Source organism: Cupressus sempervirens, chromosome 4, assembly GCF_028749045.1.
Source record: "Cupressus sempervirens isolate cs-2001-9-10 chromosome 4, ASM2874904v1, whole genome shotgun sequence".
Lineage (NCBI taxonomy): Eukaryota > Viridiplantae > Streptophyta > Pinopsida > Cupressales > Cupressaceae > Cupressus > Cupressus sempervirens.
This window is the reverse complement of record NC_143121.1, coordinates 464,042,780-464,069,523: the sequence shown is the minus strand read 5'-3', so window position 1 is coordinate 464,069,523 and position 26,744 is coordinate 464,042,780. Positions and strand designations below refer to the sequence as shown.

General features: G+C 36.3%; 1 protein-coding gene across 1 annotated transcript in view; it reads right to left on the bottom strand.

Annotated features, from left to right (window-relative positions):
- The window catches only part of LOC149561989 (uncharacterized), a 309,510-nt gene extending 296,251 nt beyond the window's left edge, over positions 1–13,259 (bottom strand). Inside the window, exons 1-2 of the mRNA XM_089825523.1 lie at positions 13,040–13,259; positions 49–1,974 (exon numbers count right to left, since the gene is read on the bottom strand). Of these exons, the coding sequence (XP_089681649.1) occupies positions 49–1,879 (1,831 nt within the window). The 5' untranslated portion in view covers positions 1,880–1,974; positions 13,040–13,259. The remainder of the gene's footprint in view (positions 1–48; positions 1,975–13,039) is intronic.
- Between the last annotated feature and the right edge of the window lie 13,485 nt (positions 13,260–26,744).

Sequence of the window (26,744 nt, the reverse complement as noted above, 5' to 3'; positions counted from 1 at the left end):
TAAAGTGAAATATAATTGATTTTGGGTATGTATCCAGTAGTTTTGTACCTGAGATACCTGATGAACCTAAATTACTCTCTTCCAGTACTGTGCATTCTGGTTCTCTAGTAGTTGAAAGTGAATACTGACAATTTTGGTCCAAATTGAAGGCCGCCTTCCCTTCAATTATTGATGGGATAGAGCCAGTAACCATGTTTACAGTGCCATCTGTAGGATTCGAATTAGACTCAACAACTGGTGTGTCCATGAAACTCAGACAAGGAATGTTTTCCTCCATTCTTTGAGGTAGAGATAAAGGTTTCACAATAGGAGTCCAAACTGAAAAGAGAATATTAGAGGATTCAAGAGGCAACTGATTGTCATAAATATGTTCTATTGAATCCTTTGAAGAAAGAAAACCAGAGTTGGTTGGCCGAGAAGGCACCTGGACCTCCATATTTAATTCAATTGAACAATCTGGAAGTGAAAGTTTCAGATCATTTTTAGAAGCACCTTCTACCTTGAGTTCTGATCTTTGCAAAGCTTTTAAGCTAAGTTCCAGCCACAGATCTTGATCTTCTTGGTTTTCAGTTTTAACAGGATCAAAGTTGGCTTTTGCACCTGCACAACTTGTATATAATTTACTTGTTTTCCTATAGATATCTGAAGACCCTTCTGTAAGTTTTGAGATTGTTTTTGCATCTCTAATATCACCAAAATCTTGACTTTGAACATAGGATTCTGCATGTTGAGAACCCAATGCCAATGCACTCGATATGCATCTCTTCCCATTTAGAAAGTTCTTACAGTTAGGGTTAATTGTTCCATCCAAACAGAAAAAAGAATCTTTACATGCTATTCCCTGACAAACACTGTGGAAGGATGATGGTACTTGTCCCCGACAACCATTTGCAAGTTCATGTTGACCGAAATCACTTGTCCTTGCAACTTTTATAGTAGTTTCATCAGATTCAGTTGAATAATGTTTATGTTTTCTCTTCCTATTATGACAAAAAGGTACAATATTGCAGCAGCAAGGCATGTTTACATAACAGCATTGGCAATAATCATGCTTGGTCACATAACTACTTTCAAGAGAACAAAATGATTGGCGAGCTGAATGCAACATTTCCCTTTCCTTTTCTGCTTCATCAATGGGAGCAGTAGAATCACCCTTTACAATAGAATTACACTTCATCTGTAACCCATCAAATAATTGGCAGCCTGATTCTTCACTGCTACTTCCTGACATTCCTATGCTACTGCTTCTGCACCTAATACATCTGTGTATGGTCCTTCTACCTTGCCTGCATGTTTTCCATCCAAACTTCATGTTTTTGTGTGAATCCGAACTCTTTTCTCTAGGCATGCTTCTCCCTCTGGAAAAAGAAATAGTCTTAGTTTCCCTCCCGCATTTACTTCTCTTGTCACCTTCATGACCCTTGCAACCTACCCTACCACCATCATCACTCTGCTCTTTTTCACTACATTCAATATCAGTCGCATTCCCATCTACTGTCAGATAACTGATGATTTCTTTTTCCTTACAATCCCTGCAATCAATGTCAGGTTTGTGCTTTTCTGATTTATTTTCATCTCTTATCTCATTATTATTGCTACAGTGACCATAATGTCCAGATTTAGTTGCTAACCATTTTAATCTCTTTCTACATTGATTGCTGCCCCCATCTACTGTCAGAGAATTACAGTCCCTATAGCCTATGTCAGGTCTGTGCTTTTCTGGCTTGTTTCCATCTTTTGTTTCATAAATAAAGTTAAAAGGACAATATTTTCCAAAATTAAAGGCTGAACATTTTTTTTTGCAACTTTGACATCTTGAATGACACACTCCCTCTCTATATTTTCCTTTCGGACATGAAGCGAGTTCACTTTGCTCCATTAATTTAGAAAATAGATTAAATTATATAAATCCAATTCAAAAAGTACCCTCTGTAAAATGTTCAATCCATAATATGCTCTGATCGCGCCGTAGAGCTGCAAAAACAAATGCCAAATGAACCCATTAAGGACAGTTGTATTATACAAATTCAAGTCCAACATGATGAAATTCATGAACAAAATCATTAGTTGAAAGATAAAAACATTATCAAACATTTTGCAAGTGATTTATAGAAAAGAAAAGAAGACATTAACTGACAAATTGGTAAGCTGAATCTAAGTCTGGAAACCATGCTTGAGACTGCCCTTTTTGTAATTTTAACATCCTAAATGTTTTAATATTGGCGAACCTATTCTGTGACATCAATATTTTAAAGGTTCATATTATTGGTTGCTGGTATTATTAAAGAGCCGAACTATGTAACCATTTACAATTGTGGGCTCTCCCACTATTCGTGGCGTCACATAAGGTTGGACCCCACTAAAACTCAAGCAGTGCAAAAATAAGTATTAAGTATTTGATGTAAATTATTATTGGGCTTTGTCATTTCCAGATTATAAGATCTATCTATGGTTGCAATATTTGATTGTAGCATATATAATGGTGGTGACAAAAAAATAATTTGGCCTTCAGTGCAAGGAGGAAATTGTAAAGACATATGTTTGAGAATTATCGAAGACAAATCATTTGTTCAGGAAGTTTGTAATGTCCCCGATTTAGCAGATCCCTGTAGCCCAGATTGTTCAGTTCACCATCACGACCTTGTGAGCTGAGAGTGAGATTTAAGGGTCTCAATTGTAGACTTAATATAGTAAGTCTAATTTTGGAGAGTTGCTATTTTTGGCACTAAGGTGGTGGGGCAGTTGGTTGGTCGTCATTTGCACAGTCTTAAGCTATTTATTGATGGAATTCATATTTATTAATTTATTATTGGGGTTTCATTATTATTGAGCACTTTATGTTACTTTATGTTATAAAATGAAATTGTGAAGTTGAAGTTTCTCAAGTCAGAAGTGTGAACAGGAAGCCGATTTGCTCAATTGGGATTATATATATGACTCCAATGTTGAGGAATGATCATCCAATTAATTGTTCATTATTTTTAATATTTTGGTGAGTTTGGTCTGTGAATTTTTGAAGATTAATTCTTCTTGAATCGTGCTACAATTTGCTGCTGAGGTATAGCAAATTGAAATTGACTTCTACTCTATCATTACTATAATTGAGAAGATAATTGTGCAAGTGGTAAATCTGAAGTCTGAGGACCGGTAAAGAAGAGACATTGACTATAGTTACATCTTTATACACTTCTGATTCCAGATTGAGGTTTGAATTGAAAGCTGGGAGGTTGTCATCCTCAGGATAAGGCAGAAATTCATGTTTGCAGGGCTTGCTTTCAAGACTGCAGACCTGTGTTTTAATATTGAGGGTCTCTGTCAAGTTTTTAAAGGTCACAAGGAAGCACAAAGGCAATGCAACTCAGTCTAGGGACTCTGATCAAGTTTTGGGAGGCAGAGAAAGTCTTACAACTACCTACATGGGAACTTGAAAGAAGTTTCAGTGCCTGCATTTCTTGTAAGGAGGCACATGGAGGCTAAGTGTTACATCCCAAATTTTGCCCTAAAATTTTAAACTGATTATAGCCGTTGAATCAATTATCTCTTCATGATCGTGTGAAAATGAGTTAGTTAATATAGTAGTTGTTTATTTCTTCATAACAATGTGAAAATTAGTTAGTTAATATAGCCAATGTTTATTTCTTCATAACAATGTGAAATTGAGTTAGTTAATTATAGCCGTTGTTTATATCTTCATGATCATGTGAAATTGAGTTAGTTAATTTTAGCCATTGTATCAATTTAATTATCATATGGAAGTAAGTCAGTTAATTATAGCTGTTGTATCGATCTATTCAGGATCATGTGAAATTGAGTCAATTAATTATAGCCGTTATACATATATGATGAGCAAGTTAGCTATTTTGACATTAATGAGATTCCTAACAGTCACTTGATGATTTTTAATTAGCAATTTATAAATCTTGAATTGATGTCTTGGCAAAAATGTTGTTTTGAATGATTATAGGATGAGGACTGGAGAGAGAGGGGAAGCATTGTGAAACGAAGTCATCGGAAGGGGATGGTCAAATGGTTCAATCATCAGAATCGACAAGTTTGAGCTAAAACTATCCTGGCAAGGTTACTAGGACTTGGCAACATATTTCATGGTGGAATCGCATGAGCTATAAAGTGAAACATTATAATAAAACAATGTAAAATAAACATAAATTCTTACCTTTAAGAATTATCAATTATTAACATTATTTAATTATTATCTTACATTCTCAAATATGGTCATATGTAAATAATAATAAAATGACACCATTACTCTATTAATAATAATCCAATGATGCCACCTTATCATTACGTACACATAAGCATAGATGAGAAAATAAAATAATAATAATTTATGAAAACCTTTCATCTTCTTTCTTTCTCACTTTTCCCTCTTTTCTTTCTTTTTCTTTTAAGTTGATTTGGTGACTATCGATTTGAATCTTGTAACCGAAGGTAGCCATAGAGCTAGGCTAAAATCTTTATTATGGTCTCTCGGCATTCTTTCACACTTCATCGGCCTTCCTATTTCTTCAGCAATCAAGTTTCCCTATTAGCAATAATAACTAAACCCAGTTCAGATAATATTTTTGCCTTGCTTCACATCAATACCAACTTCCGCGGGTCACTGAGCAAGACAAGCGGGTTATACAAGTGCGGCCTTCTCAGAAATTGGTGACAGAGAGAGAGTCACGTAAGGAATCTAAATTCAACTAGCCGTTATACTTTCCCTTTTATATTACAAATGCAGAGTTTAATCCTTGAGCCAACAAGTTAGATCATAGTTTCACGTAATATTAATATGTGAAAGTAAAACCCGAATTGCATATAAGACCACCGTTTTTCATTACAAAGATTATTGTTTTTCCTTTGTGGTATATGATTGTGATAAAAGCTTGAATCCTATCATTTTCCTTTTAAAGTTTGTCATGTTCTTTGAAAGTCTACCGACTACCATATGTAATAACATAGCAATGATTTTTACACAAGTCTGTTGTTTTCTTTTAGATATCCAATTATGTAATCTCTCTGAATTTTTTCTTTTGAAAGCTATCATCTTAGATAAAATCATTTACAACTTGATATAATATTAGATAACTAAGATTGAGATATTGAACCCAGAACACCAAGGAATTCACTAGGCAAAATGCCAGAATATGGTGAAGAAGGTGTAAAGAATCTAAGTGAAGTTAATCTGAAGGCACCAAGGAATCACCAGCTTGATGGCCTGAATTTGGTGAGGAGGCGTAGAGATACCTGTAAAACAAGAATGACATCAGAATCAAATAAATAATGCATTAGCTCATGCATGCTCCACTCATAAAGTATGTTTTCAAGCCGAGTGGTGGAGATCAGGTTTGACGACCCACATTTTGAAATCCTTGTTAGGCAGATTTGCCAAAACAAGTGATCTTTGTTGATTGTCTAGACACTTCAGTTATTTTGTCGAATAACTGTTGGGACTTCAACCCACCTGGATACTCTGATGGTTGGATTAATGAACATCCCAAGCCCGACCTTGGGGTAGGGAAGGTTGTTCTATTAAATTAGAATAAGTGGGGATGAGTAATGGTCCGCGGTTGGGAGGTTAAGCCTATGTCAATGCTTCTCTTCTTACCAAAGCCAGGGCTTGGACAACCAATAAAAGAAGCTTCACAATATTCACTGTATGTTCATTTCACCTCTGAATGTTTAGTTATTTCATTTCAAGATGAAAGTTATTTACTTTTTAACTAGCTTAGATATTTCTTTTCAAGAACATTTGTTACTTAATATCAGTTGAATAAATAGAAGTAGTTGAATGATTACATCTGATATTTACTTTCAGCTGATTAAGTTAGTTAATTGTTATCTTCTCATTATGTATTCTTGGTAAATTCAGCATTATAAATAGATTTTAATTCAGTTTTAACAGCCATCGGAAATCTTAGTCATGTGAATTAGGAAATCAGTTTATTTCTAGATTGAAACTTGATTAGGAAAATTGGTATGTTACACTAACGGTTGCAGTTGGGCAGTTAATTGTATCAACTATGTTACATTCACTACATTTCATACATTTCAACAACTTAAACATTAAAAACATATATATCAAAAATACAAAAAAATGCAAAACAAAAAACAAAAAAAAAAAAAAAAATCTTCAGCTTATCTAGAGAGAGCCATATAAGGTCTTTACAATGGTATCAGAGCAATTTCCCGCCAATCTACAAGGAATTGGGCTCAATGACAGTTTGTTCAATGCATTATTCTGAGATTTGTTATTTAGCACGTCATGGATCAGAGGTTTATTCCAGGTAGGCAATATACTCGTAAAAATCTTAATTCACCTTAGGACGAAGAACCAGAGATTCAATTTGGTATTGTTGGCAACAAGGGTGTCAATGATTCAAGAGGATCAGCTAGTATAGGTTACAGAGATGTTGACACAAGTTCCGAGATAGACAAGGAGGCTAGAGAAACATTTAGAGACTTGGCAGCTAGACAACACCATGCTGCAAATGTGCTACAGCATCTTTTAGACACTTTGCAATGGATTGCACTCCCTCGAGGTCAAAGTAGGGAGAGGGGAGCTCGAGAAAATCTTGTCAGTTCACACAAATCTCGAGCTGATGACAGGTCCAGAGCTGGTGAGAAGTATAGAGCAGAGGACATAGTTAGGATTGATGACAAGGTCGATAGGACTAGTTATATTGGTGCTTATGATAAGCCACAGAGATCACCTTTCTAAGACCTAAAGCAGATGCAGTTAGTACTAATACTGAGGTTTCCCTATGTAGATGATATAGTTACACATTTTGTAGATTGGGATGCTCTTTCATGGATTGTTAAGAAGAACCTGAGTTTCGACAGATGTCTGACACAGAAGCAAGGGCATTTTACAGGTAGGCCTACTTCTAATAGATCAAGGTCTAGATAGTCTGACTTGAAAGAGGTGGCCAATAAGATGACTCAGGTTCATTTTGATGGCAGTAATAGAGTGACAACACAAGATTGGGTCCACGAGCTCAATACTTATTTGGCTTTGCGTCCTTTGACAAAGGAGGACGATATTAGATTTGCAGAATTACACCTCGATGGAGTTGCTCATGATTGGTTGTATCACAAATTAATTTCTCTTCATCATGATCAAATTACCTCCTATCAACAGTTTGTAGATAGACTGATAGAGCATTTTGATAGGAATGATCCCGAGGTGTATTTCTAGGAGTTAGCCCAGCTCAGGCAGACTGGTAGACTAGAGGCCTTCATCACCAAGTTTCAGAGGCTTTCAGTGAAGGTCTCTGATATATCTGAGCGAAGAAGAGTTATAGTTTTCATAGAGGGCCTGGTTGAGCCACTTAAAGGTTGGGTTAAGCACTTAGACCCACCTTCACTTCAGGAGGCCATAAAGAAGGCTAGGAATTTAAAGGCATTTACACCTAGAGGCAAGTTTGCCTCAAAGCCTTCTAGTTCATCTTATGATAGGGCAGCCTCTAAGAAGGAAGAAAAATCAGACTCTAAGCGTCCTATGGCAGCCCACTTAGATCAGGACAATATTAATGATTTGAGGAAAAAGTTGTGCTTTTATTGTAGGGGACCCTATAATGTTACTTATGATTGCCCTATGAAGCCTAAGAGCAAGGATAAGATGGAGTGATTCTATGATGATGAGGATAATTCTGATTCGATAGGACAGCTAGCTGATTATGATCATGATGCACATAGAGCTACAGGTGATGATGAGGTGGATGATTCCAACCTCAAGGTTGCCTAACTTTTTAGCATGGGAAAGGAATGATCTTTCAGGATGCATGAATTCTTGGTAGGGCAGCGATTGATTGCACTCCTTGATACAGGTGTTACACATAGCTTTGTTGATTCATGATCGGTTGACAAGAGGGGGATTCAGAAAGAAGCTTTTGAGGAGCTACTGGTTTAGGTGGCTGATGGTAACACCCTTCAATCTAACAAGATGATTTCAGATCTTCTAGTTAAGCTGAATACTTATGCATTTAAGGAAGATTATTATTTGGTGGCTATGGGCAACACAGATGTAATTCTTGGCACAGCATGGTTGCATACCCTTAAGGACATCTACATCAACATCGAGAGGATGGAGATTAGATTCATCAGGGATGGTAAACCACAGGACCTTAAGACTATTAGGAATGATGATCTTAAGCAGATTTCTCTTAGATGTATGCAGCACTTGGTTCGCCATGAGGATGTAATTGATTGGGCAGTTGAGTTTCTAGTCGTGTCATTCGGCTTGACAAATGCCCTAGCCACTTTTTAGTTTAGTATGAACAAGGTGTTTCAAAATCAACGAAAGAGGTTTATGTTGATTCTTTGATGACATCCTTGTTTGTAGTAAGACTTGGGACCATCAAGTTGCACATTTGGATGCAATTTTGGATATTCTGGACAGGGCTTCCTTGTACGCCAAGGAGTCCAAGTGTGCACTTGGTATGATAGGCTACTTTATTGGGTCGCATTATTAGAGTAGAGGGCGTTTGCATGGATCTAGATAAGATTCGTGCTATTTTAGATTGGCCCATACCAAAGACCCTGACACAATTCAGAGGGTTCATTAGACTTTGTGCTTTCTACCACAAACTTGACTCGTGAGGGTGCCTTTTAGTGGACTCCTCGTGCTTCGAGAAGTTCAAGGTGATTATGACTTCATGCCCAATATTAGCTTACCAGATTTCACGAGGTCGTTTGGCTTGCACTTCGATGCCTTGGGTGAGGATATTGGAGTAGTATTATCCTAGGATTGCAATACTATAGCATTTGAGAGAAGCAAGATACAAGGTCCTAAAAGATCACTCAACGTCTATAACAAGGAGATGTTGACCATCATGCATGCTTTGGCCAAGTTCAAGGAGTATTTGGTTGGTAGCAAATTTTGTATTGAAACAAATCATAATAGCAAAAAGCATCTCCTAGGTGAGTGGGACCTAAATGAGAGGCAACAAAAGTGGGTTAGCAAGTTACAATCCACAAAGGAGGACCACAATGTCCCTGATTTAGCAGATCCACGTAGCCAGGATTGGTCAATTCATCATCAAGGCCCTCGTGAGCTGACAATGAGATGTGGTGATCGGGTTGTTTATCTGCCCATTTAAATCCTTGGCCAAGGTAGATTAAAGGCACGCTTGCCTAAAATGGATCACTAAGAGGTCGGTGGTGCCAACTGACAGAAAGATGGGTTGGTGGAGGTGTATCCTCAACCTTGACTGTTACTAAGCACTCTAACACTAGGACGCTCAGGTGGCAAGACAAAAATGGTACATGTGCCTTATCCCAGGAGGGAGGGTCATTCTCAGTAGAGAATGAGAAGATTAAACTGGGTCCAAATGCCGAGGCTTGCACAATACAAACCAGCTGCTATAACCTTGATGAGATGTTATCTAAAACCCTGATGATGGCTAAATATTTCTTTTCAGTTGAATGTTCCCAGTATTTACTTTACTCAATTATATTCCTATTCTTATGAAATGGTAGTAATATTTTGTTATCTATTTTAGACTTGAACTAAAGGAAAAACAAAATTGTGAACCATGATTTTAAATGATAATCCTTCATAATGTTGATTAAACGACAAGGTCATTTTGTGCTCCAGTATGGAATAAACGCACTTGCATGATTGAAACTATCAATGCTTACTTATAAATGTAACTTTTGTTTGCCTTAAGTTATTCCTTGAAACAATTACACTAACAAGATGGGCATGAAAGCCTAGGTCACACAAATAAAATAGATAAACTTACTAAATATTTACAAGTGAATGATGAGCATGCTCAGATGAGCTACTCGATAATAATCTTATGAGAATTAGTTTCTGATGCTTATGGAAATAACAAGACATACTAAGCTATTTATATTGTTTAAGGATGAAGTATATTTCTATCATGGGATGATTTTTTTGATGAAATGTTATTGTGATAAGATGCCCATAAAGGCCAAAGTTACATAAATGGAAAACATGGATCTATTAACCTTTTTCAGGCAACTTGTAAGTTTGCAAAGATGATCTACTTATTAATGAGTACCATATGCCAGATGGTATGTTTAAGTGATTTAAATTATGTGATCAAGTTATGATCTAGAACTTGCTAGTTGAAGAATTCCAATTTTGAATACTTATCTTACTTTTAGTTATTGAACACTAGAAATTCTCTTATATGAAGATGTCAATATGAGAATTGAACTAATGATATGGTGAGTGTGGACATGAGTATGACAAGAATATGAAATAGAATATCCTACAACATAATCAACCTAAGTGATGTTGAGATGACCACAAGTACGGTAAAATGAACTCAGGTGAGTATGTGTTTAATTTTATGATATCATGCAAGTATCTTTCTAGAAACATGAGGTAAAAAAAATAGACCTTGAGTTTTGATTATGATTTAGATTTTGATCCAATTTTGAAAAGGAAAGGATATCATATATACATCTCTTGTATTTGGAATATTCTTTTAGTGTCTAAAATTGCAAAGATCATCGAGGACGATAACACACAAAGGGGAATGGTATGTTACATTCCAATTTTAAAATGCTCCTCTACAAGTGTTGACTGAGTTCAAACTACTTGGAAGTGATTAGTATGAACTGAGCTTCTACGTCTACCGAGAGCATGACGATGCCGAGCGTTGACAATGGTTGCCGAGTATCAAAACCTCACCGAATTTGTCTTCCAATGAATATAGAGAGCAGAAGTGCAGATTCAGAAGGCTACAAGTAGTATAAGGGACAGCAAAGTTTTATCTATCACAGCAAGGTGATCTTTACATTTCAAACGAATCTCAACCAGCAAATCAGAGTTGCAGATCACAGATCAGCCACTGGTTCATCCTAATAGGTGTATCAACTACATCCTTTAACAGGGTAGACTTAATAGTCTTTTGCAAATCTCTTTACTGAGTGCATACTTCATTGTATGTTTTGTAAATCCTTTCACAAGGTAGACCTAGCAGTCCTTATTGCTCCTAACAAGGCTGATCATCAGAAGTGATCAATTGTATGCCCTAACCAGCCAACTTTATACTTCACTACTAAAGCTTGTGGGTATCATCCCAACCCCAGTTTTACTTTCTATTTGGATGGTTTCTGGATCACCATTTCTTGTGTTAAAGTGTTATGAATGTTTTAATGCTTTCATTCTTTCATGCATGCAATTAGATTATCTTTCATGCATGCTTTCATTCTTTAATAGTACACAATTACACACAATCAAAGAAGCATTTGAAAAGATTATCTTTCCAGTACAAAGGTGTGATGACAACAACAATATCATTCTTAATGCTGACCTGGGTTACAACAATAGCATTTGATGGCCTAATGAGTTGATGTATGTGCATGTGGAAGCCATCTTCAAAAATTTGGGACTACTTATTCACATGCATGTTATAGGAAGATGGTATTATGATGAACATCTTTTTCTACTCTCACGTTCCGATGGATAGATTGGTTTGAGATCCGATTGTTGACAGGATGGGTGTTCAATTTCTTATGAATCATAATCCATTGTTTTACAACTTGAGGCATGGTGTTGTTACTTTCAGAGTAGCATAACGGATTGGTGAAGCAGTGTTTTTGAGATTGCGTTGGGATCTAGGGATTTTATTGATAAGTGAGTTGCATATGAACATTTCGCTTCACAGTGTGGCAGGTTTTGATTTCAACTGTTCCAAAATATGTCATAGATGGAATTGTTTGCACATTTATATAAGATCCTTGTATTGGAATGGAAATTTATGATTGCTTGAGGACAAGTAATCTCTAAGGAAGAAGGACTGTAATGTCCCGGAACATTTAAAATTAAATAACTTAATAAATACATTAAAATGACTTTATTGGAGCTTCATACAAATTAACAAAGTCATTTTTAATTTTAAAGAAGTGACAAAAGGAAAGGGGATGAAGAGACAGGCAGAGGGAAAATGAAGAGTCATTGCATTGCTTTTTAAAGAAGAATGATAGATTAATTTCAGCATGCTTGGTTAATTCATTTCTTTAGTTGAGTTTTAAGAGCTTCTTGTTTCAATTCTAGTTTCCTGAGAACAAAAAAACACTTAGGATTCTTTCAGTGGCTTGGATGGAAACCCAATTCGTTTTTTGAAGGGTGGATTTGCGACAAAGTTCACAACTAGGCAAAATCGTTAGAGGAATTTCATGATTGTTTGGAAAAAAACATGGTTGAAATGGTTTATCTATTTTGAGGGCAATATACATCTCTATTTTCAGATTTTGTGTTTTCATAGTTAACTGTTGATGAATAGAAATCAGTTTTGCATGAAAATTGTATGTATTAATATTTTTTTCATAAAAATATGGAGAAAATATCCTAAGGAAATATTATAATTGAGTACACTGCTTGCTCAGATTCTATGATCTTCGATGATAGTGTGGAGTATACAGTTGTTGGCAGAGGCAATGTTCACGTTATTGAAGATTGATCTCCTTCAGCCATGTTTGGCATAAGAACTAAACAAACGTAGAACCCATTTAGCTCAAGTGCCCATTAGGCTTATTTAACGCTACTGAATTCTTCAGCGATTACCCGCGACGGAAGAATCCAATGCAATCTCTATAGAGTTGTATTATATAATCTCGTTAACACATGAATGACAGTGAGAAAATAAACAGTAATGCTGACGGATTATTTGATGTACAAGAGGAAAGCTCCGGTTTACTGGCATGTTTAAAAAAGGTGCTATAGGGCCTCTATCTCAGCCAACAGAATACGAGATGCTAGCTTGGATGGATTAAAGCTACCATGAGCCCATGTCTCCGAACCAGCAGCGTTCTAAATTTACATTGAAATAACAATCAAATCTTACAAACAAAAATGATTCTCAGCCTAACTGCCAAAATCACGTCTCTATTAATAACGACTATGGACCGAAAGAAGCTCTCCATTGGCATGCCGAACACTACAAAAAAACAAACAGGGAATGAAGCTGCTTTCCGATGGCCTAAACGTGAATCCAAGCTATGAATCCAACGATGAAATCTGGAGGCACAAAAAGGAATGTGTTTGTGCGTTACTTACACCGAACAGAGAGGAAAAAAGACCAATGAGCCAAATGTGTTTATCTGCAACGCTCTTCCAGTCCGGGTGGTATTTTCTTCAAATGAACAACCCAAATGAGTCCAAGTTTACGAAATGCACTTATGTCGAACATACCAAGCGATATTTGTGTAAGATAGATGCGTACATGAATCGGGTATGTCGACTGATGCCCTCGATTCTCGATGGGGGCCCCGCTCGTCAGTAATGGGAAGAGGAAGAAACGGAGTATAGAAGCGAAGGGCGGGCCATTACCCATTATTGTATTTTTGTTCATTTCATTGTTCAAATTTTCATTTTTTCATTTTTCTTTTCTTTTCTCTCATTTTTTTTATTTTTTGAGATGAATGAAGAATTTTAATAATGTCGATGAGACTAGATAGTCTAAGGGATTGTGATATTAGAGTCTAATATTAGTAGTTTCATTGATCTTATTCTTTTTGAACAAGTTGTGCATGTTGTTCACCCTCGAACTGATTTTGTACTAAGCTTTGATGTCATCATATGTTGAGCACTCTCTAACAAAGTGTCATTCAATTTCAATTGCACATGTGTCATGTCCCTTTTTCAAATAATTAAAAATAATAATCTTTGCTAAGGCAGGCAGGCCCAAAAAGGTGAAGTTTTGGAAAAAGGGGATAATCTTTGGAAGCTAATGGACTAATAAATGAAGATTATTATTAAAATATATTTTATTAACCCCTCTTGGACGTGAGTTAGGGTTATGCCCTCTTTTAAGGGGTTTGGAGGCATTTTGGGTTGATTCCAAAACTTGATTTTTGCGCATTACTTTGTTGTTCTTCAGAGGCTGCCAAACCTGTGAAGAAGGAGACCCAAGAACGGGAGTTTGCAGGTTTCCAGGAAAGCTAAGGACGGGAGTTTGAAGCCATTTCATGTGCATGCTCATGCAGAGTTTGCCTTTGTGCTGAACAGTACAGATTTGTGAGTTTTCGGGTGTATTTTTTGTAAGAGTTTGGTGTTTCTGGTTGAATATTTCATATCAGTTTGGGTTGCTACTGTATATCAGACTTTTAAATGTTAAAATAGAGCTGAATATATGTATTTGGATATGATTATACTTCTATGATAGATTATTAAGTTTTTGTGGTGATTCCGAGCTATTTTTGCTATTTTCGAAAGCCCGATAAGATTGTTTTTGTCCTCCGTTTGGGAGCTATTGTGTGCATGTTATACAGATCTGAAAATGTCATTTTATAGGTTGTTATGCTGCTCAAATTTCTATGAAATGTCCACTTTTAGATTTATTAATAATAGGTGAAGCTGTGAAGCTTTTGGCACTATTTTCGGCATACCTGATTTGGGGTTTATTAAAAAATTGGTGGATGTTTGAAAGATTGGTTGTTTGATCTTAAAGATCTGATTAGAGGCTTGAAATATCATATAAAATCAAAAAAGGGACATTTCAGTGGTATCAGAGCTATGATCTTGCCAGCCTAAGGGTTTGTAGAAGTTTGCATGTCAGTTTTGACAACTACCCAAATCTTGCATGACATAATTTATGGTTGCATGTTGCTTCTAATTAGCTACATGTCAAAATTTATGGTTGCATGCTACTTCTAATCATTTGCATGTTAGTTCTTGGTGAATTTGGTGGTTGCATGTTATTTCTAATCAGTTGCATGTCAAAATCTATGGTTGCATGCTACTTCTAATCATTTGCATGTTAGTTCTTGGTGAATTTGGTGGTTGCATGTTGCTTCTAATCAGCTGCATGTCAAAATCTATGGTTGCAAGCTACTTCTAATCAATTGCATGTTAGTTCTTGGTGTTTGAAGAAGTTATAACCTATTGGGGTTACACTCTACTTTATCCAGAATGGACAAGTATAGTACAGAGTCTCAGAAGACATGATCTTGGACAATTGATATCCAGAATCATAACAATAGAAAAGATGGTTATTTAGACATTCGAGATAAACTTAGAAAAATAAGTCATGACATGTCTGAACAATTGGTTGAGCACCACCGTATAATGAATGACATGTTGTCTGACCCAGCTAAGGTGGATAAGTTGACTGGATTTCTATTTGGCAAATTTTCTCAGAGGGCAGATGACATAATTACCAAGAACTTGCATGAGGAGTTTGAGAAACTAGCTTATAGCCAGGCTGAGGTCTCAGATTCTACTCTGCCACAGGAGGTAGTGAGAAAGGATATTACGCAGATTGATAGTAATGGTCAACTTGATACTCAAATTGAGACAATTGTATACAGGTCGTCAAAAGGTGATGTCATAGGTATTCAGGATGGTATAGTTACAATAGGTAGTGACTACAGTGTAGTGGGTTCAGATGATGATTATGAGGATGTTGTTGTGCATGATGGTGAGATACCTGGTAGAGATGAGCAGACATTGAGCATTCATGACTTTGTTGAGAAAGAGTACCAGGCACAGTTAGATGCTTCGACACATGAGGTTGAGGCTAGTAGTACTTCACATGATTTGTCCAGCCGGCTGAAAGTGAACAAAGACAATATTGTGACTTCATTATCTCATCATGATAGGTATGTGGAGTTAGTTGGTATTGGTCATATTACTCAGGTGAGGAGTTTTGTTGAGTTACCAGCTGATTCTAGTTTACAGGTATGGACTCGAGATTGTTATATTGGCGTTTGGGATTCACTTGACTGGAGATCTTTAACACTTTTTGGTAGCAGTGTTTGTTTGGGTGCTATCATGGATTCGATTAGCAGATTGCACGGTGTTGTCTTTTCTCGTGTTAGTAGCTTGTCCGATGTTGGTATTAGTTTTTATACACCGGTATTGGGCTTTGTTCATATATCTAGTCGACCATTTTTGCTGGAATGTGTTGATGATCTTTCATATTTGGCAGTGTGTACAGATGAGTCTCAGGATCATATTGGCATTGATGACATCCAGGAGGATGTAGTGGGCAGTTTTGAAGACTTAGTTTCCTTGGTGGTTTCTTTTGGTACAGGGGAGTTGGATAACATTGCTACAGTTTTTGATACTCTGTATGTTGATATGAGCTTTGGAGTTAATTTGCATGATATGGATGGTAATACTCTAGAGACCAGTAACCTTGAGGATACTCCTTTAGATAGTGCGTCAGAGGAGGTTTGTAGGATACAGTCTAGCCAGTGCCATCATGTGTCTAGTCAGTTGAGAGTTAGTGAGCGAGACATTGCTATTGCTTGCCAACATTTCGATGTTGCTCATCAATTGTTAGCAGTGTATGGATGGGGTTCTCCTACTAGTGATGAGAAGGGAGGTAGTTATCTTTCCTTGACAGAGTTCCACTCTTTATGGGAGGCTATCCGGATTCTGAGACAGGATTATATGCAGTTGGTAGCCGACAGAGATTATCTTATGGAGTGGGGCAGTACAACATACGATGCATTGATGGCCAAGAAAGATGAGGTGAGTGAGCTTACTCAGTAGCTTGAGGTGACTTCTGAGATTCTTGAGAGTACATAGTTGGCTTTCAAGGAGTCATAGTTTCATTTGGCTAAGGTGACCATGGAGCTAGAGCAACTACAGTCTTTACCAGATTCTATACAGTCACAAGCTATGGTGTCTAGTGATCTGAGGATGTCCATGGTCGAGATTGTCAAAGACAGTGGAGATGGGGATGCATCCATCCTTGATACTAACATTGGCATATCGGGTTCGTCCCCACTAGAGTTAGGATCAATTGAGTTGGGTGCTGCAGCAGATTGTTGTAGTATGCCTGACATGGTGGTGACCTCTAGTACTAATGGCACGAAGACTAGAGATGTTGTATCAAAGACCATGTGTGATGTTGGTGAGCCAACAGTTGGCATGGTTCCTGCTAGTAATACTACTCCCTTGGCGATGTCTTCAGAGGTAGTAGTCAGTTCCAACTTGATTAGTGATCGATTGCAGTTAGTTACATCTGGATTGCAGTCTAAGCCACTGACTGAGATTGGTGCATTTATCAACATTACATTGTGAGGTATGCTCATCAATTTACCTTTGGTGACCATGTTGGTGAGATGATGATACAGAGATGTACTTTGGTTCCTAGTGCTTATCATCAGTTATGGGATAGTTTGACACCTCGGGATGAGAGTTGTGATGGGCACGACATGGCGATAGGTTTTGCAGTTGATAGATTGATAATACATGACTTAGAGCAGGAGTTTTGGAGTGATGCTTCAGTGGGTGTTGTTATTGATTCTACTCCTTTGTCTATGACATCTCCTCACCTAACTCGTGATCAGTCATAGTGGGTTGTATCACTTGTTCATGGAAAATTTGGTTTGGGTTCCATTTCTTGTTGTTTATCTTGTGATAGTTTTTCACCATTAGGGGTGCATGGGAGTTATGTTTATGAGACAGTGGCTAGTGATTTGCAGAGTTGTGTTGAGTGCAGTAGTTGTACAGTGTGTGGATTCTCCACACTTGGTACAGTTTCATTCGAGAGCATTCACCATTGTTGCAAAGTTGGATTGTACATTTTGTATAGGCCAGTGGGATGCGTTGATGGTATTTATTGTGTTGGTAGTTTGATTTGTCCACTTTACTTGGGTTTTGATGTTCTAAGAGTTTGTGTCTCATGTGTTTTTGACTGTGGAAGTTGTGACTTTGGAGTTTGGTTGAACTGTAGTTGTCAGTTTGATTATAGATTCCTCTTGGTTATATTGCAAAGGATATTGTAGGAGCCTGTGTTAATTGACAATAGTATAGTTCATGACTACATTTGGGATCCAGGTGGATTGATTGGTTTATTGTTTAGCCATTTCTTGAGGACAAGCAATATTTGGAAGGGGAGGACTTGTCATGTCCCCTTTTCAAATAATTAAAAATAATAATCTTTGCTAAGGCAGGCAGGCCCAAAAAGGTGAAGTTTTGGAAAAAGGGGATAATCTTTGGAAGCTAATGGACTAATAAATGAAGATTATTATTAAAATATGTTTTATTAACCCCTCTTGGATGTGAGTTAGGGTTATGCCCTCTTTTAAGGGGTTTGGAGGCATTTTGGGCTTATTCCAGAACTTGATTTTTGCGCATTGCTTTGTTGTTCTTCAAAGGCTGCCAAACCTGTGAAGAAGGAGACCCAAGAACGAGAGTTTTCAGGTTTTCAAGAAGGCTAAGGATGGGAGTTTGAAGCCATTCCATGTGCATGCTCATACAGAGTTTTCCTTTGTGCTGAACAGTGCAGATTTGTGAGTTTTCGGGTGTATTTTTTGTAAGAGTTTGGTGTTTCCGGTTGAGTATTTCATATCAGTTTGGGTTGCTGCTGTATATCAGACTTTTAAATGTTAAAATAGAGCTGAATATATTTATTTGGATATGATTATACTTTTGTGATAGATTATTAAGTTTTTGCGGTGATTTCAAGCTATTTTGTGCTATTTTCAGGAGCCCGATAAGCATTATTTTTGTCCTCCGTTTGGGAGCTATTGTGTGCATGTTATACAGATCTGGAAATGTCATTTTATAGGCTACTATGCTGCTCAAATTTCTGTGAAATGTCCACTTTCAGATTTATTAATAATAGGTGAAGCTGTGAAGCTTTTGGCACTAATTTCGGCATACCCGATTTGGGGTTTATTGAGAAATTGGTGGATGTTTGAAAGATTGGTTGTTTGATCTTAAAGATTTGATTAGAGGCTTGAAATATCATGTAAATTCAGAGAGAGGGACATTTCAACATGTCTCACAAAACTTGCAAATCATTTTTTCTCACTCTTCTTTGAGTTTTTTCCATCTATTGGTCTTACATCTAAGATGGTGAGAACTCCTCCTCAACTGAATCGCTAATAATCTAGCTTTCCCTTTAATATTTGCCCCTAGGCAAGCCTCATCATCATGTTCCCAAGTTGGGTTGAACAGTTTGATGTAATAAGCATTTTTTTGACCTATGTTATTAGTCCATATGGAGGTTTGAAATTTCTCTATTGCGAACCATATTGGTATTAGGGCATTCTTGTAACTTGATGTTCCACTTACTCATTACTACTTTATGTTTTGTTTCATCCATGTTTTCCTCTTACGGACAAGTCCTCATTCATCGCAATCTTAGGTCGCCTTTGGTTGTTCATGTTTCCCAGTTTCCTTGAAAAAATAAGAAGTTGAGTTATTATTGTCACCTCCAATTAGAAACTACTTGCTTCAACTAAGAGAATTGTGTATGCCACTGAAGTCTTGACTTTAAGACTGCTTGCAATTAAGTGTTTTTGGATCCTTTCTACCTATCTCCAACCACATTTAGTCATGTTGTCCCCACAAACCTCGTAGCCATAAAGAACAACCAATGTTACCAACAAACCAAATAGTGCTTTCTTGGTTTTCCAATACCAAAGCTTGGCATTTCTACATCTATTATGAAGTAGGTATGATTCTTTCCACACTCTTTGGATCTTTTTTGCTCCACAAATCTTCCAATTGAGTCAATAATGGAAGTCAATCCCCAAGTATTTGTACGCTTTCACCCCTTCTAACGGGATGCCTTGAAAAAAAAAGGATAAATGTGCTTACTTCCTTTTCAAAGAAAAAATCACAAATTTTCATTTTGGTGATGTTCACATGCATTCAAACCTTGGGAATAAAGTGTTCCAAAGCCCCTAAATGATCTCTCAACCCTTGAGCAATTTTTAAGGTCAAAATAAGGTCATCTGCATAAAGAAGAAGCTTCACCACATACCCTTCCAAATGGACCCCTTCACCCTCAATCTTGCTTAAGCATGCTTCTAGTTTATCAATGTACAGGGAAAACAAAGTGGAAGATAAAGGGCATCCTTTTTTAACACCAATATCACTACCACAACTTTTAGACATTCCCTCTTTAGTTCTAATTTTGACCAAAACCCTCTTATATAACCTATGCATCACCACTCTAATTGTTATCGTCCACAACTTATCTCTAAGATCCATATCAAAGGCTTCTCGAAATCTATAGAACATCAATAAGATGTCCCCCCTCCCCCACGATTGTCGCATATTTTCTCTATAAGATGTCAAAGAGGGATGCAATAATCAATAGTGGAGTGTCTAGACTTGAAGCCCACTTGCCCTTTTGCTCCTTTTCCTTCACATTTTTCCCAATTGTTGATTCTACAATCAACCTTGCTCCCAAAAAAAATTTCAAATAAAGTGATGAAGGGTGTTCCCCTTAATACCACAAACATATAATAGAAACAAAGAAACAACAACAATATGCAAGAACAAAATGTGGGCTTCTTATTATCTCCACAAATATGGAATTAAAATTTTCAGAAATACAATATGCAAACCCTCATGGGTGCCTTATAATTATTTAGCAAAACGAAGTTGTGATCCACCCAAAACTATTCTAAACAACCTACAGACATTCCTTATATAAGCACTTTCCACCGCTCAAGGTGGTTCTAGACACTTAACCCTAACTCTTGAGACCAACCAACCCTAAAAAATATTATTTTATTACATGCAATTAGCTGAAGAAAATTACAAATTATATTTTTTGATTTTTGGGTAGCCCAACTTTTGGAGACCCTAACTAACAAAGTGTTGACCTGATTGGCTATTATAACCCCTTTTCAGAAACAACAATTGTTGTTCTCAGCCATTGATGCTGCAAGTGTCCATTGGTCGAGGTTTGACCTCGTTTCAAAGTAATTTAGGCCTTCAAAATTGAGCTTGAAGTTTTATACCAAAAATCAACAATAACTTCACTAATACATAAGATATGGCAACGAAACTCACTTGGTAGGTTGATGTATCTAAAGGAACCACTATGTGTGAAATTAGATCATTTTAAGCTCACATGACCAACTTACTACAAATAGTAAGTTATCATAAATAGAAATTTTGCACTAGACAATCCTTATTGAAAAGATCGAAAAGAAGCATTTTTGGGTGATGCAAGATTGCTCTTACATCTAGGATGCTCATGCATCAAACACCTAGGTAAATTGAAAAGTGACCCTGTCACTTCTCAATTATTGAGAGGCACTACAATATTTGGGGTCGAATTCTGACATCAATTTGCGATGGCAATATCATTTGTGTGTGAATTTTATGTTTATTTTTTGAATTGTCCCAGAGGTTGTTGTAATACCAATGACCCGTAATATGTCATTATTATTTTGGCACTTGTGAGAATATAAACAAAAAGAAAAAGAAAAAAAAGGGTTCACTTCTCATTTCCCCCAAATCAACTTGCGCGCGCGAAGAGGTGGATCCATTCTCAGGGCAAAGAGAACATAGTGGAGAGAATGTTTGAATTGATGCATCCAACTACTTTCCAAAATTGATTCAAGATTCCCATCTAGGTATACTAATTGTAGGTTACTGTAAGTTTTTTTGAAATCCCAAAACAAGTTTTTCTGAAACCCCAACAAAACGATTCTTAGATAGGAAAGAGTCAACCATATAAAGAGTGATATGAAGTGTTTAATATGTATTATGTGCAATATTTTGTAACTGTCATTCTTTCAATATTCCTAACAACACTTTAATTTGGTTACGTCGTCTTGTATGTATGTCATATGGAATAAGGTTGAGGTAGAGTATTTTGTGTGCTATGTTGAAAATTATCATGTGCTTTTGGACACTTCTGAGCTTTAAACCAATGAGCATGCATATTTGTTGATGCTTACTGTTAGCATTTGTAATCAAAACTTGATTATACACCAACATTCACTAAACCATTGCTCAAAGCATTTATTCTCCAACCACATATCTATGTATATATGAGTGAATGTATGTGGACGTGCCTATGCTTATATGATGCAAAAGTATTGAAGGGAGTCTTGCATCACCAAAAATGTTAGTTATTTTTGTTATTTTTGTTTTGATTCATGTATTATCATTCTTGTGTTTTCTTGTGTGTTGTTGTGTTTGGATCACTGGTCTAAGGCAACTCTTGTATCTTATACAACTTGTTATTCATGTCCATGACTTCTCTTTGCCTACAAGAGTTTTGTGGGATGTTGGTTTTGGTTGGCTTCATTCAAGATTTTTGGTGCTTGGTTACCTATGCTTTTTAATGCATTGTTGCCTAATTACTACCCAAGCCTCTACACCACGTCTTCACTCTTTAGCATAAGTAGTTAGTGCAAATAAAATTGACATAGTGAAATCCATTAATACACAACATAATTGTTATGGCTGGGGTAATCTCATGTCTATTATTTCAAGTGTTTGAATTGATACTTTGAACCAAAGCATAAATAAATTTTGCATACATTATAATAATGCACTAAATGAAATAAAACCCTTGATTCAATTCACCCAAAACATAATAGAATTAGCACACACGAGATAAATGAGTTAGAAAAGTATTTTTCATTGGTTTGGAGTCGTTTTTTCTATCATGTAATAGTGTACAATATATAAACTCAAAATTTATGATAAATAGATATAAAATCCTTCATAATTCTTGTTTTGTAAATGTGTTACAAGTGTATTTTATATTCACTTGGAATTCAGTATGGAGCCTAGACTCAACAAAGAGAAAGCAAATAGGGAGCAATAAGCTTTGGTCTAGAGAATAAAAAGTGTAGCACTTTTAACTGAAACGTATAATTTCTTACAACAAAATACTCTAAATAAGACAAAATAATCATCACATAACTTGAAGAGTCCTCATGCAATGCCATGCAAGATGCCCTTTGATGAAGATATGATTTTGTGGTATTGTTACAACAAACAAAGAACCTTAAAAAGAAACTACTAGATATAATACCCAAAATGGAAACCTCGTGATCACATCAAATAGTTTTTAAAAAAAAATCCTTTATTCCTCTTCCAAGCCTTGCCTAATGGGCATGATATTCTTCGAAGGAGTAGAGATGGTTCAAGACTTCATCTTCTTTAGCTATATAGGGAGTGTACATTACAACTTCCTAAATAGATTCCCTTCCAAATGTCTGAAGAAATATGCTAGTAGCAAAAATCTTATCCATATTCCTCACTAGCATATTAGTCTTAAAGTTGTAAAGGGTTTTGGGGTCCCTTCAAAACATTTTTTTTCCTCAATAAAAAATACTTCAGTGTTAAAGTCTTCGCATATCAATTCAACTTGGTAACTGGTCATATTATCTGTATGTTCCTTCCATTGATGATAATTTTTAATTTTCCTATTGACACCTATAATCTTAGGCACTAGAGTGTCTCATAATGCATCAAAATTGTTCTTCAACTCCTTGTCCTTCATTTCTATACTTTCTAGTCAAACTTTAAAATCTTGAATTTATCTAACAAGTTACTATGCAGATTCTAGTGTAGTAGGCTTATCACCATAAAACTTTTCTTCCAGTGGCATTGACCTCGAATCACTTTCCTGTTGATCCATTTACCTAGTAATCACATTGCCTTTTTCCTATCCTATCTACATTCTTTACAATTTAAAATAATAAAGAATATACAAATGTTAGAATTCTTTAGAATAACTAAGAGGGGGGGTGAATCAGTTATTCAAGGTCCAAATGCCCTAATAATACGTTTTCACAACTTATAATGAGTCTATAAACTTTTCACCCATCCAATCTTAAATCAACCATCTTAGCAAGTTACATCAAATCAACATGCAGGAATAAAACATGCAAGATCAACACATGACACAGTGATTTACATGGAAACCCAATTTGGGAAAAAGTACCAGTAACATGCTACTTGATTTTCACTCTTCTAAAGTGATGCCATGTTAAAAGCCTGCCCTGTTAAAGGCTTACAACATATTGTTAAATGTGACCTTGTTAGAGGATTTCACCAAATTGTTAGGAATGTGCCTGATCAAAGGACTTTAGAACATTCACTTGGAATGTCACTCTGTTAAAGGATTTACCTCATGTCTATTAAACCAACCTAAGTCCATAGGATTTAAACTAACTGTTACAATTGCTAGAGAGTAACGATAATGGCTTTTTGATCTGATACAACTTACAACATACTTTGCAAATTTCATATCACTCTTCAGTTCAGTCCTTTTGCTTGGCTTTAATCACTTCAGCTCTGACAGCTTGTCTTCCTCTCAAGCTTCATCTTCTTGAGTCTTCTTATTCATCATGCCAATGCAATCATATCTGGGGTCTTCTTATACAGAGTAACCGTGCTCTCTTTCTCCTTAGCACCTCCTTCAGTACTTTATGCTTTTATGCTCGACCACCTTCTCTTCTCTTTGCTTCATGACCTTATGACTCCTTAAATAGAAATCTAGTTTGCCTTTTTCACTCAATTCTCCCTCTCCAATTTTAGGGTTTCAAATGGATTAGGTAGGATACAATTTATCTACCCCATATCTTGCTCTTATTTAAAAACTTCGTCTAGAGTCCAGTTGTATCTTCATAAACGTTCTACATGGTGTTCTGTGCCACCAGCTCATCATTCTTATCTTCCATTTAATTCACAAACTTCTAGATAACCACCATGTCGGCTTAGATCTGGCAAATCTTCAATTTTCAAAATAATGCAGCAACTTGGCACTATTGGTTTACTGATGATTGACATCTCTGTGTTACTCGGCACTTGTATCTGCTCAGCACTTGATTCTGCTCAGCACTTGATTTTTCTTGGCACTCGACACTTGATTCTGTTCAGCTCCTTAATGATCTCAGTTAGTCTTTACAAATGACTTAGCTAAAACCTTGCATCTTTGATATGTTTCAATGTGTCTATTCTCTGTGTCTTAGAGTATGTCATCAATACACTTTTTCATTAATGACTTAGCTGATCCTTGGACTTCATTACAACATCATAACTTCAACCTTTCTCCAGGTGTTCTAGTTACATCTTATTGATTGCCTCCTCCTTGTCAATCAACCAATTGATAGTATTTGTATCACTAAAGCAATTGTCATTCCCGCAAGTAGCAAGTTTGACATCAATGACAAAACAATGATCGAGAACATTCTTTACCAGTTCCATATGATTATTCCAACAATTTTCCTCATGATCTATTCAATCATTTCCAACAATCTTCCTCTTTGGCATTGATGGCAAAACCAAACTGATCAATTCATCAAATTAGTTACCATCAAGATTGTATACGTTGTCTACTACTTTTCTTGGCTACTTGCATCCTTACTACTAATCTCATATATCTCCCTCTTTCATATATATCTCCCTCTTGCTTTATATTGATCAGGTTTTTGCATATTCCTCCCTCTTTGACATAAGTGCCAAAGATGTAACATCTTTAACATGCGAAGTATAAGCTTTGGTTTCTTGATGACTTCTCCCTCTGTCACCATGCTTGTGACTGATTTGGAGTTTCTGCTCCTGCTATTATCCTCTGCATCATTCTTCTGATATTTCAATGATTTGTTCATGTTGATGCAGGGCAACATCCTTGTTGCTTTAAACTGCTTGAGTTAGGGGTATTACTGCCAACTTGCCTCTAAGATATTCATAAGCATACTTGGGCAATGGTTTGGTGAAGATATCTACAATTTTTTCCTTTGTGTGAATGTATTCCAACTTCACTTGTTTGTCTTCTACCAATTCTCTAACATAATGATACTTGATTGCAATATGCTTGGTTTTTGCATGCATTACTGGATTTTTGGATATGTTTATAGAACTTGTATTATCACAATACAATATCACAAGTTTTGTTACCTCTTCTTTCATTCCTATCAATAGATGTGTGAGCCACACAATGTTTGTGCAATTGACTACAACTACCACATACTCTGATTCTGTAGTGGACTGGGATGTGCATGTTTGTTTCTTGCTAGTCCAAGTAACTAGCCTTTTACCTAAAAATAATGCACCTCCACTTGTGCTTTTTCTATCATCAATGTTGTCTCCCCAATCTGCATTTGTATATGCATTGAGTTAAAACTTTCCATTCTTTTTCTAGTATAGACCATAGTTATCAGTTCCTTTAAGATATCTCATTATTCTTTTTACTGCTATGAGATGATTTTCTTTGGGATTAGCAGAGAATCTAGCCACTATTCCAACTGCTAATGCTATGTCTAATTTGCTATGTACAACATATTGTAGTTTTCCAATCATGGATATGTACATTGTTTGATTGACTTCAGCTAATTCATCATTTTTGGATAACTTATTTCCTGTTGCCATTGGTGTGCTAACTGGTTTGGACTCCTCCAATCCAAACATTTTAAGTATCTCTTTGATGTACTTTGATTGTGTCACAAATATACCATGTTTTAGTTGATGTACTTACAATCCAACAAAAAATTTGATCTCTCCAAACATAGACATTTCAAACTCATGTTTCATTTTGTCAGCAAAGCTTTTGCAAAGCACTTCCTTTCCTCCAAACACTATGTCATCCACAAAGATTTCAGATACAATAATATCCTTACCTTCGTCTGATTTGATGTACATGTTGTTGTTATCATCAGTTCTTTCAAATCCTATTTGCACTAGATACTTGTGAAGTCTCTCATACCATGCTCTGGGTGCTTGTTTCAAACCATAGATTGCTTTATGTAGTTTACAAACCATATCTCTATTGTTCTCATCAACAAACCCCTTTGGTTGTTCAATGTAGACTTCTTCTTCTAGTATACTATTTTAAAAAGCAGACTTTACATCCATCTGATAAACTTTGAAATCTTTATATGTAGCATATGCAAGTAAAGTTCTTACTCCTTCCATTCTAGCCACAGGGGCGAATGTTTCCCTGTAGTCTAGTCCTTCTTCTCGAGCATAACCCTTGCATACTAGTCTAGCTTTGTTTCTAGTAATCTCACCATTCTCATCTAGCTTGTTTCTGAATACC